The sequence below is a fragment of the Rutilus rutilus genome, assembly GCF_951802725.1.
Source record: "Rutilus rutilus genome assembly, chromosome: 18".
NCBI lineage: Eukaryota > Metazoa > Chordata > Actinopteri > Cypriniformes > Leuciscidae > Rutilus > Rutilus rutilus.
In genome coordinates, this window is record NC_140231.1 from 7,695,390 (window position 1) to 7,708,351 (window position 12,962).

Sequence of the window (12,962 nt, forward strand, 5' to 3'; positions counted from 1 at the left end):
AAAATGATCCACGGCATGACAGAGAAGATGAAAGTCGCGGTCACGGCTCGCATCTGTTGGAGGTTGCGGCAGCAGGAGTCACAGCGAAGCAGACAGAAGTAAGGTGAACGGGGGCAGCCAGCTAGCGGCTAATCGATGAGGATACAGTCCGGAGAAGGTGCCCAAGCGGCTTCAGAAACCAGCTTGAAGGCTGTCCAGAGGGAGAAAGGCTGTCCAGAGGTAGGGGTACAGCGAACACAAACAAATAGGAACACAATGAAGAATAGCAGACAGAGAAGCGGCAAATAACCAGCGCCAGCGTCCTCTCACGTCCGCCGACGTTTGCAGCCATAAAGCATGTAAAGCAGTCCAAAACAATATATTGATTTAAAATTTGTAAGACATGTTTTTGTCACGATCCACACACAGGAAACAGGGGTAGATCCAAAATGCAGTATTTAATAGGGTAATCCGTAAATCATTATCCAGTCCAAGCAAAGGTCAAAATCCAAAAGGCAATCCAACACAAGAAACAAAACAAGAAACAGGCAAGAACAGAACCAGGTAGAACAGACATCCAAAGTGGTGTGATACATAACAAGGACTCCGTAACAAACACTAAACAGGCAGGGTATATATAACACAGAAGTAACAATGATAATTGGGAACAGCTGAGTGCAATGAAACAGTGATGGGTACAGACAAGGATTGTGGGGAATGCAGTTCATAATGTGGATGACACTGTGGGGAAGAGGACCTCTAGTGGACACCCAGGGAACACAAATCAGACACTGTGACAGTTTTGTGTAAGAAAGCTTTATGCGAGGAGGCGTGAATCATCATGAATTGATGTTTTTCACACCTGAGAAAGACAAAGACCCTCCCCTAATGGCCCTATCAGGTGCTATCAGGCCCTATCATTATGAGGAACCTTGCACAAAGAATGAGGAGATTTAAAAAAGAATGGCTTTTTGATTGTTTGGATTTATTTACAACATAACATAATCCAAAGATACACAACAAAGGACAAAAAAGCACATTATTGAACACACTGATCTGAAGATAGAGACTTGAACAGGGAATATTTGTTTTTGATATAATTTACATCATTTAAAAATAGAGACTTCAAGCTTTGTAAAGATGTATGTCTCACGTCAGTGTTACAAGCATTTGCTGAGTTACACGTTTCAGAATGAACTTCACATTGAGAGAGACGGCAGAATGCGGATCGTTTATTTTCTTTATTTTACGAAATACACATTTAGTTTTTATTATGAGTGTAAACAAATAAAAGAAGACATTTAACAGTTTTGAATGATGCAAAACGTATATATGTAAGATCAAAATCAACAGAGTATTTTGAGTCTCTTTTGCACTGCAGATTTAATGTGAGATTTGCCTGAGCAAGGCGAACGAGGAGAAGACGTAAACGTTGGAGATGTTGTTGTCACGTTTCACTTATTATGACTGTATCATCCAAGTACAGTCCAACAGTTACGCCGTCTAATCCAGTGACTATTTTGTTCATTAATCTTTGAAACGTAGCCGGTGCGTTTCGAAGGCCAAAGCTCATAACACGGTAGGAAAATAAGCCACCTGGTGTTATAAAAGATGATACCTAGTGTGCGCTAGGTCAGCGAGATCTGCCAGTAGCCCTTTAACAAATCCAGTTTAGTTACGAATTTTGCTGCACCTACAAAAAAAATTGCCTACATTTTTAAATGATGGTTGATGCCTACAAAACAACCATCAACAAACTACTTATCTGGCCTTAAAATCTATAATACAGAATTGTTATCGCTAAAGGGAAGGGAAGGAGGCCTTCGCAGGAGAGAGACTAGTTGACATTTCAGGACTGCGTTGTCATCGCGTCCAGGCGCAGGTCCTTCATCAGATCTGGATACGGTAAACCTCAGGAAAAACAGAGAGACTGATATTAGCGTAGCTGCCATTCTTCTTATGATGTAACAAATACATCAGGATTTATGGGAAGAGTTCCCGGTTCCGGCTGACCTACTCTATGCAGCCTAAAATTTAATTATAGAAGTCTATAATGTGTTATGTGTATGCTAGGTCAAAGAGATGTGTTTTTAGTTTAGCTTTGAACTGACAGAGTGTGTCTGCTTCCCAGACAATGTTAGGAAGACTGTTCCAAAGTTTTGGTGCTAAATAGGAAAAGGATCTACTGCCAGCAGTCGATTTTGATATTCTAGGTATTATTAACTGGCCGGAATTTTGAGATCGCAATAGACGTGAAGGACTATAATGTGTTAAGAGCTCGCTCAAGTACTGCGGAGCTAAACCATTTAGTGCTTTGTAAGTAATCAGCAATATTTTAAAATTTATGCGATGTTTAATAGGCAGCCAATGCAGTGTTGACAGAACCGGGCTAATATGGTCATACTTCCTGGTTCTGGTAAGATTGATTCAAATGAAAGATTCAAATGAAAGATTGGTATCAAAGAGCACACCCAGGTTCCTAACCGACGACGAAGACTTAACAGAGCAGCCATCAAGTGTTAGACAGTATTCTAGATGATTACGTGTGGGAGTTTTTTGTCCAATAATTAGAAGTATAAAAAACTAGTATAGTAGCCTATACACCTTATTGAACATGCAACGCGCTATTGCATGTTAAGCGTTTTATAATGGTTTTCTATGGGTGTTGTTCATAATCTGATTTAATCTGTTGGCTCCTACAAAGTATGCTTTATTAATAAGGTAGGCCTATATTGTGTACTAAGTTCATTGCTTCAATATCACTTAAATGGGGAAGAACGCTTGATTACGCTGCCGTTGTCTGTCTACTGCCATCTAGTAGTAGCAGCAGGTTTTCTCAGACAGCTGTGTGTGGATTGTGCAAGGCTAAATCGGCGAAATTAAAGTCTCAAAATCCAAATGAATCAAATAGGATCGACCCAGAAACGAGTCAATGAATGCACGCATGTCACCTTATCCACAAATGCATATCTTACTTATTGCATGCACAAATTCTGACCTACATTAATACAAAATCGAGGCTTTGTATTAACAACTAGCTATGTCTCTATTTGTACAAAATGCTGCACATTCATGTAATTCTGGATTTTGCATACACAAGTTGTATTGTAGCCTATTAGTTTAAAACCCCTTCCCCATCACCCCCAATTTTGGCAAGTGCTGCATACATGAAATGCCCAAAATAAAAAGGTTACTGCTCATAAGTAATTCTGAATAGAAACATAACACACATACATTTAGAAAGCCAACACTTGAGAGTTTATAGTTCAAGACTCAAAATTAACCAGACTGTTATTAATATTGAGATATATAAGCTCAAACATATTTTGAACTAAAATAATCTGGGATCACCAGTGATCCCTGACAGGTAAGGGAATGTAGTGATGCACATTTCTGAATTTAAATGCTTAAAAAACGCGAAATGAAAGTTTCAAAATCCAAATTAATCAAAATAAGAAAATACGTCAATGAATACATGCATTACCTGATCCACACATGCACATCTTATGATTAAATGATGATACACTAATACAAAAGAAAACTTTTGTATTCACAAAAATGTCTCTATTTGTACAAATTGCTACACATTTATTCAATTTTGAATTTTGCACACAAGTTGAAAGGCATTTGGTTGTGGATAGTAAAACATATCTGCAACATTTATCAAGTTCATGGATAATTGTGCTTTCACGTGTTAATCATTTTGATATTCATCCCATACATAACACGTCTCTCCTGTCTGACCAAAACAACAGAATTATGTACAGCTTTCTGAAAAAGCTCCAAGCAAACGACCCTCTCATTGGGTTGTATTGTAGAAACATCTGTGCTTGTCCAATCAAATTCCAAAGTGACCATTGCCCTTCGCCAACACTTTGTCACAATCATTCTCATGAACAGTAAACTTCTGTTTCTCGTCCCATTCCAATTTGCCTTGAAGCAATAGTGCTATATTTGTTTGTCACTTTATGAAATCATGCAGCGGAAACCATGTTAGTGCTGATTTGTAAGTGAATGTCTACATACAGGGAACATCAGTCTTGTAAGTACTTGCTATAAACAAATGTTATTATTATAAAATATATGAAAAAAAAAAAAAACTGAGCAGAAGGAGAGTACTTCATCTATCAAATTGTCATTTTGATGGGTTCATAGGAAAGGGCATTTGCAATATTTAAGTGCAAGTTTTTCCATTGTTTTGGTAAGAAATATTGTCTTGGGTAACCCCTCTATGCAGGATTATGCCCTCCAGGCCCTTTCTTTTTCTTTTTCTTTTTCTCTCTCTCTCTCTCTCTCTCTCTCTCTCTCTCTCTCTCTCTCTCTCTCTCTCTCTCTCTCTCTCTCTCTCATTTTATGTGCTAAACTTCACTGAAGTCTTATACACTGTAAAAAAAATTCTAACCTCTCCAAGTCAAAATTTTCTAGTGACTGGTCACATCTAAATTTTTTAATTGGCCCAAGTGCAATTCTTGTTGCAATTGTCTGTTAACATTGGCTCAATGAGAAATAATACGTCAGACTAATTGAAAAATTTAGATGTGACCAGTCACTAGAAAATTTTGACTTGGGGATGTATTTTTTTTTTACAGTGTACAGTTTCTTGCATGAACGTACACAATCTATGTAAGACACTTACTCAAAATAAAATATATATTCAGTGAATTATAATAATGATTAAATAATGACCCCCACTACCGTGCCTCAACTTCTGCAGGGGTCATTTTACCCCATGGATCTAATTTTAACTTTTCACGTCAAAACAGAAACAGTATTTTACTGTATGTCACTGCACACCCCTGACCTATTTTTTTTAAACAATTTTATATGCTACAAACACTTCATAAGGCCCTCAAACAGTATTAAAATATCTTAAAATTCTTACAATTTAAGGCTGTAAAACGTCTTAAATATATAAAATAGTATTTAAAAAAGTATTTAATTCTATTAATCATTTGTAGAGGTCTTAGATTTGCGGATGGAAAGACACAAGACTCACTCTGGTGAGTTAATGGGACTCTGAGCAAAGTATGTTAGTGTAGTGGAGCGACAGTAATTTCCCTTATTTGCTCAAAGCATTCTATAATCACTCCGCTCCAGCTCCACTCCCTGTTTTGCTGATAAGCTGCGTTAAGTTCCAAGGCGTTATCGAAAGTGTGTCCCAGATTGTCTTAGTGACGAAAAACAATCTGTGATACATGATGCATTTTGAGATTGTTTGGGATTATTCTGGTGTTAAATGGTATTCATTTTATGTCCAGGTCTTAAAAGCATTTAATTTGATTATGAAAACCCTGCTTGAACTTACTCATGTCCTTTTTTATGTAGATATCATTTGATGTCAGCTTTCACTTCGTTCCTTACTTCTCATGGTGTGGAGACTACTTATTTGTAATAAGAAGTACCCACAGAATTTCAATCTGACAACTTCAGATTGAAGTCTGGAGCTTACTAAATAAATGATGTACAGAGACATGCACATGAAGAGCATACATGCTCTAATGCTGCAAACTCCAATTGTTTGCTGTCGCTTACTCAATTACAAGAATCAGTTATAGATGCTTCTCAGTGATTAATACTGCCCTCTAAAGATTTCAACATTCATTTTTAACACATGAAGAACTTTGAATTTTTGCCACTATTTTTATGCATGGCATTAGATGACTTATTAAAAGCAAATGCAAGGAGATAAGATTTCTTTTGATGTTTGTTCCCATAGAGAACATGTAGAGGATTGCATCATCAATAATGGAGGTTATAAAACATGAGCAATACTCATCACTGGAAAAGACACTGTGGATTTGAGATGATTCCTACTCTCAACAAGCAAAGGTTCACTGAGGACAGTGTCCCCTGTTCCATGTTGGCAATATGGTCAGAGAGATAACTCTTGGAAAAAAGCTTGTTTTATCCCTCAAGCGACAGCTGTGAAAACGCAATCATTCGAGTTTGAACTTTTGAAGGAGCCTTAAGGATCTCACACCGACAAGGCTGAATCTCTCCTTAAAGTGCGATGAATTATTGAAGTGTACAACTGAGAAAAGCATCTCGACCAATCAGGGCCAGCCAAACAGGAAGCTCTGTTAAATGTCAAGTCTGAGCAAAAGTCAAAATCTTTTTCCTACTCTTGAGTCATTTGCCAAGATTGGTGAAGTGCTTCACACACCAGCGCAGGCTGTCTCACTAAGAGGACATTACATCAGTGGAATGTGGAAACTTGGGGGGTGAAGTGAAGTTTTAAAAGGGCTGTCAGAGAGTCTTGACTCATTCTTTTTTCTTTTTTTTCTAGGAGTACACGATTGATGTGTTCTTCCGGCAAAGTTGGCGGGATGAGAGGCTGAAGTTTGATGGGCCTATGCAGGTCCTTCCACTTAACAACTTGCTCGCCAGCAAGATCTGGACTCCTGATACCTTCTTCCACAATGGGAAGAAGTCAGTAGCCCACAATATGACTACACCAAATAAACTTCTGCGACTGGTAGACAATGGAACTCTTCTCTACACAATGAGGTATGATTTTGACTCTTGGTAGTCTCTGTAAAAGCCCTTGATGCATGTTGAACAACTTCCTCATCCAGTCTACAATGGAATCAATTGGTGACTTTGGGTGTTCGCAGTTTAGACAGCTTAGTTGATTATAATGAGAGCAATCTAATTGTATTACACCAATCAACATATGTATATGGATTTTTCAGAGAACAAAATGGTGAACTAATGCATTATTCCATCATTCTGTTATCTGGCTTCTTAAATCAATGAAATCAATGTTTTGGGGGGGGGATTTCAAATTCAATGGACAGCAGGTTGTCAAACAGTAAACAAATCCAGCCTGATTTCTCCAGCCCTTTCAGATGAGCTGGCAGATGTAGACTAATGCCTTCTTATCGATGGAGGACTCCGAATGAACGGGGCGATCAGGAACTGGCCAGCCTGTGACCCAAACACCCCAAATGCTTGATGAATGAGTCAGGGAATTGAATTGTGACTAGCTTGGCCAGGAGCTGTCCAGAGCAATGTGTTCAGCTGCCATAGACAGAGTAGACCAATTCCACCAGCCATTTCGACACAGCACCTGGGCTGCTCATGCACAGTCACAATGAGAGATTGGCCATCTCCGAGTTAGGATTGGTTTAATCTCTCCAAAACTTTAACCTCATCCTGATGTTATAAATGGCCATCAACCTACATAAAAAAGGTACTATATCATTGAGGTTTCCCATAACAAAAAGAAAAGGCTTATACTTGAATGGATGAGAAATGGCGATTCTTGAAGCACTGCAGAAATGATTTTGAGAAGCTACTATGTGCTTGAAAAGATTTCCAAATCGATGCTAGATGTTGATCTGCTCCCTACTGAACCGTATGCAACTTATTAAAGTATTAAAGTAAGTTTGTGCTGACTCTGCTGTGTTCAGAGTTTAACGGTAACACGCCTGATGCATTAAACATACATGAATTTCACATTTGCAGTACGTACATAGCTTAAAAATATTTATGAAATCCTTTTACCCTGAAGGAAGAGACTGCTCTTGCCAGGAAGCCAATAACATAGCACAGTGACATTTTACTAATTCATCATGTGCAATAGTCTGGATACATTGCATTTTAACCATCCAAGATACAGTACAGTGTCAAAACCGTTGCTTTCCAGTGATTTAAAGATTATTTTCCTGTCACAATTTTTTTTTTCTTTTTTTTTTTTTTTTTAAATCACATAAGGTGTTAAACCTCAGCAAAAACTAACTGAATCACTTATTCACCCTATCCCAGTCTGTCATCGCAAGCATTTGAATTACAAGATACATAAGCCTTAATCAGAACTGTAAATCTAATCAGAGTTTTAAAATTCATAATAGTGCTTGTCCACAGGGATTGAGCTGACAATGAAGGTGGCACATGAAATAGGCCCTATGTGGTGGCACATTAGATATACTTTAGTACTGGAAGGGGGTGTCACTCCGTTCTCTTCTAGGCCCTGTCTCATATGAATTCATTCAATATGGCTTCACTGCTCCCCAGGCTAAGAATAACATTTGAATTTGGATGCTTTAATGAAGGCTTGTCACTCTCATCGTGTTTGCCCGCGGGGATGGCGTGTTGTAGAGAAGTTGTTAGCTAGAGCTCCCAGGGACAAGAAAGTTGATGATTCCGGGCCATTATGGGCAAGGGCATAATTGCATTGCATATTTGTAAGTGCATGGTTTACTTGCCAATGTCCAAAAATGCTTTTCAGAATTTCTCAGAGGATACCTGACAAAAAAACAATGAGGTATTTGGTCTCTGATTGTTTTTGCAAGTGAATATAGCATATTTTTTTAGTTTTCACAAAATTCACTCTGTGGATTTGCTTTACTCAGTTAGTTAGCAGTTCTCAAATCTTTTTAGTCAGTAATAATACAGGTACAAGACTTCCAGACTTTCCACTTTTTCACCACATTCTAAGAAAAAATATGCTGCCCTTCCCCTTACGTGTTGTCATAACATATCACAGTGTAGCACTTGCTAATGCAACATCTTGAAAAATGGAAGGTTTCCATCACAGCTTCTAAAATGTTCTGTCTCTCCTGGTCAGTGTAGCACATTTTTTTAAAGCCTTTGTGTTGAGGTAAGTAGAAAAAGAAAGATAATCTAAATTATTGATCATGGTTTATCACCTCCTTACAGCAGCAAGCCTGGTTTTGCTCTTTGTCGTGATAGTCTTTTCGAGTGAAGTCAGTGTCAACCCTTTTTTTAATACACATTCTAGAGTGTGTTTTCATACATTAAATAAGAGTCTGTCCAGGGTCAGGCAACAGAAAATGTGACAACGACTGCTGCTCTGTGGGTTAAAGTGTAAGTTCGCAGATTTTCAACCCGCTTTGTATTGTTACAATCTTGGTATATATAAGTGTTTATTCCTCCATGTTACACAGACCAAGAAATGTGCATTTATTTGTCATCAAAAGTCCAGCGAATGATGCAAAAAACATCATTCTGCAGACTTTTGACATCTCCAGTGCTTTTGTACAGACTGTCCTTCTGTATCATCTCCCACGAACATTCGGATTGACAAAAGGTTATTAACAAAACAGTTAGTCTAAGAGAAGGTTCATCACTGAAAATTATATCATACTTTATACTCTTTATACAGCATGGTTAAAATTCTATAGTGTGCCATAGTATTTTTATGGTAGTTTGGCAACAGCCTTCTTACCTTTACGCGACGGAGTTTTGCTTTGGGGGGAGAAGGTGCTCCCCGTTTTTTCCTAATTAACTGATGAAAAATCCCTCTGTTTTATCCCTCTGTTTGAGACTACAAACACAGAGGATTTTTTTTTCCAGATTTTCCGTTGTGGCAGTATCTCCATTTTTACAATTCTGTGCGGCCTACAATGCTCTGGATCCTTCACTGGAAACTAGTGCATTATGGGTGCTTAATTTTTCCAACCTACAAACTTTTATCCCAGTACTTCTGTGATCATTTGAATATTTGTAACACAGAGATAATAATATTGTGTAGTTGAAAAGACTGTTTGTGAAGCGGTTTCATACCTATACATGACAACTACTTTCTCTGGGTCAGCAACAGCACCAACTCAGATTTGAATGTTCTGGTGTGATTTTGTCAAAGGTTTAATAGGTGAGTAAGGACCATGAAATCCAAATGACCATAGTGAAATCATCAGGTATTCCTTTCATGTTACCTTGTATTAAAGAATTTCACAAAAAAATGCTAACACAACAGCTTTTCTGACATTCAGCAGAGGTGCATTGGCTATCAGTATATGCTATTATATACTAGGACTATTATGTAAAGTTGTATGAATGATTTTTTAATCATTCAATATTGATCTGTATTCAGTAAGTACAGAGATAGTCTAGTAGTCTTCAGTAGGTACAGAGTTGACTCTGGATATATGAGTACAGGGAGCAAACCACACATATATCAAATTAGTAAAGAGATTGATATTTACTGTATGAAGTTTTAAAGTATTTGCACTTTATTATGTTTGTGAAGAGCACATTTTTCCAACAATAGTGTTTCTTTGACAAGGCCATTCAGTTTGAATTAAAATGGCAACATCAAACAGGATTCTCCTTGCTCTTTTAAAATAATAGTATTGTCCCATTTAGAACATTCACAAAGCAATTGTAAATAAAGCTGCAAAAATGTATTTTTCGGAAACTATCGCAATTATGTTTAACCTAATAATTGCAAATATCAGCACCCATTCAACAACTTTGCATCTAAAATGAATGATAACGTCCCTGCTAAGTGGTTAGCCTATCATAACAGGAGTTATATATATGTAACCGTTGTTATGATAGGCTAAACACTTAGCAGGGACGTTATCATTAATTTTACATATATATATATATATATATATATATATATATATATAGCTACAATGGGGCTAAAGGCACACCTTAAAGGGGACCTATTATGCAAAATTTACTTTTACATGGTGTTTGAACAAATAAATGTGTGTTGGCAGTGTGTGCACACAACCACCCCATAATACTAAAAATCCACCTAGTGCTTTTTTTAATCCCCATAAATCATAAGCAGCATCTCAGAATAAGCTGTTTGCAGTTTATATGCAATGTGATGTCACAATGCACAGGCCCCGCCCACGACTGCCCTATTAGCATAGACCCCGACCTGATTGAGCTGTGCTCAGTCCACCATGTTTATCTCCTCGCCAGAGCACTTAACAGCAGCATTCAAGTAAGAAATGTATTCTTATTAAAGCTACTAAAGATATTCAATCAAGAGCAGTGAGGGATTTTCTGTCTTTATTTTGTTGTTTGATTCATATTAACATATTAAAAATGTGATCGATTCGATATTGATTCTCAAAAGCCACGCATACATTTTTTCATGTACATTTAACAATATCTGATGACGTTAATATTATTATTCTTAAGTAATTAAGTCTTAATTAAGTAATTATGTACTTCTAATCTACTCCACTAGATGTCATCCTCTTATTTACCTTGCGTGAGCGCTACAGCGGGGATCCTGTCATTCATTCAGTGCTTAAAGGGATAGTTCACCCAAAAATGAAAATTTCCCCATGATTTACTCACCCTCAAGCCATCCTAGGTGTATATGACATTCTTCTTTCAGACGAATACAATCGGAGTTAAATAAAAAAAAAAATCCAAACTTTATAATGGCAGTGAATGGCCTTTTTTTTTTTTTGGAAGTCCATAAAAGTGCATCCATCCATGATAAAAGTAATCCACACTGTTCCGGATGGGTTAATAAAGGCCTTCTGAAGCGAATCGAGGCGTTTGTGTAAGAAAAATATCCATATTTAAAACTTTTTAACGACTAAAATAACTAGCTTCCGACAGACGGTCATATGCATCGATTTACGGTGAAAGAGTAACCCTTGACCTGACGCATTGACGAATGCAGAAGTGCAGAGGATAGAGCAAAACAAAACCCCATTCACGAATTAGACGTCTAAAACAATAATTTTTAACCCTCTGGGGTCAGCAAACGCACCGCGTTTTGCTTGATTTTTTTTTCACATAGCAGCAAAATAGACTTAAAATACATTTATGGTCATAACAACTTAAGAAATATGAAAAAATAAAACTGTCTACTTTTTTATTTGTCCACTTACAATCGAAACAAAACATTGTGCTATTGTAAAATAAAGAAAATAAACAGGGTGTGCTTTCTGCCTCTCCATCTTCGTGAACTCTTTTTCTGGAGCACGTCTCTAAACTTAAACAAAACTCAGTGAATACTATTACTATACTATGTATAATACTATTACTATACTATATATAGTATAGTATACTATACTAGAGAAATGTCGGAGGAGCTTGAGTTTGTTGCCCAGCCCTGTTTGTTTGAACCGCGAGAGGCGTCAAAGCTTGCGCTACTCCTATATCCTGTCATACATCGCGTCAAGTGTTACTCTTTTGGCGTAAGTCGACTTGCGTAGGCCGTCTGCCGGAAGCTAGTTATTTTAGTCAAGTTTTAAATATGGATATTTATCTTATTTTTCATATTTTTCTTACACAAAAGTAGTTTATCATTTGCTCGCACTTTCAAACCTTGCCAATTTAAGCATTCAAGCGAAAGAGAACATGCGTGCTGTGTAAGAATTATTTTTGTGCCCAACACCTGAAGGCCAACATTTCACTTGTTATGATGTGCCGACCTCCAACATGCCATTGAACGCAGTTATTTTTCCTGGAATGGCTGTGCAAGGTTAAACATTGACTGAAAGACAACTTTAGGTTGCTCATTCATTGTCTGTGCTGTTTGTTCTGAACTTGTGGCAGCAATATTGGATAACAGAAGCCAAATAAGCCTTCCTCCTCAGCTCCACTTTTTTGATGTTGATATTGTGGCTTTATACTTGCATATGCCATTATTAACACTTTACCAAAATCAATCTCAAATGAAGTTAGGAAGTCATTTAGGCCTCCGCTCCCTTGAGCTGCGCTGGGATAGCAATTGCGAGTGGTAGGCTTTCTGTGAGCCTCCTTGCGAGATATGGGGCATTGTTAGGTCTCCTCTCGATTTAGAGATTTGTCATACTGAGGCCTCCGCTCCTAGAGCTTAGCTAAGTTTTGCTAAGTTGTTTGACTCTCTGTGAGCCTCCTTTACTACTGCGAGCGTTGTCAGGCCTCCTCTCGCTAGAGAGTTATATTTATGGAAGCCTCCTCTCTCTTGAGCTCCGCTGGGATAGCGACTGTGAGTGGTAGGCTCTCTGTGAGTCTCCTTGCGAGATGTCCCGAGCATGAAGCATTGTTAGGTCTCCTCTCGATTTGAGTCATCATAGTGTGGTCTTCACTCCTAGAGCTCGGCCAGGCGGTAGGGCAGTATGCTATGTTGTTAGGCTTTCTTATAGCCTCCTTGGCTACTGACCTCAGTGCGGAGTGTTGCTAGGCCTTCATTGTATTGAGGCCTCCACTCTGCAGAGCTTTGTGGGCCATTTAGACTGAGCTTATAGCTCTGACACTTTCTCTGTACTACCCTT

The 12,962-nt window shown here is 38.0% G+C and overlaps 1 protein-coding gene across 1 annotated transcript in view; it reads left to right on the top strand.

Annotated features, from left to right (window-relative positions):
- Positions 1-12,962, top strand: part of gabra3 (gamma-aminobutyric acid type A receptor subunit alpha3) — a 424,636-nt gene that overhangs the window by 181,283 nt on the left and 230,391 nt on the right. Inside the window, exon 5 of the mRNA XM_084386916.1 lies at positions 6,266-6,486. Within this exon, the coding sequence (XP_084243042.1) occupies positions 6,266-6,486 (221 nt within the window). The remainder of the gene's footprint in view (positions 1-6,265; positions 6,487-12,962) is intronic.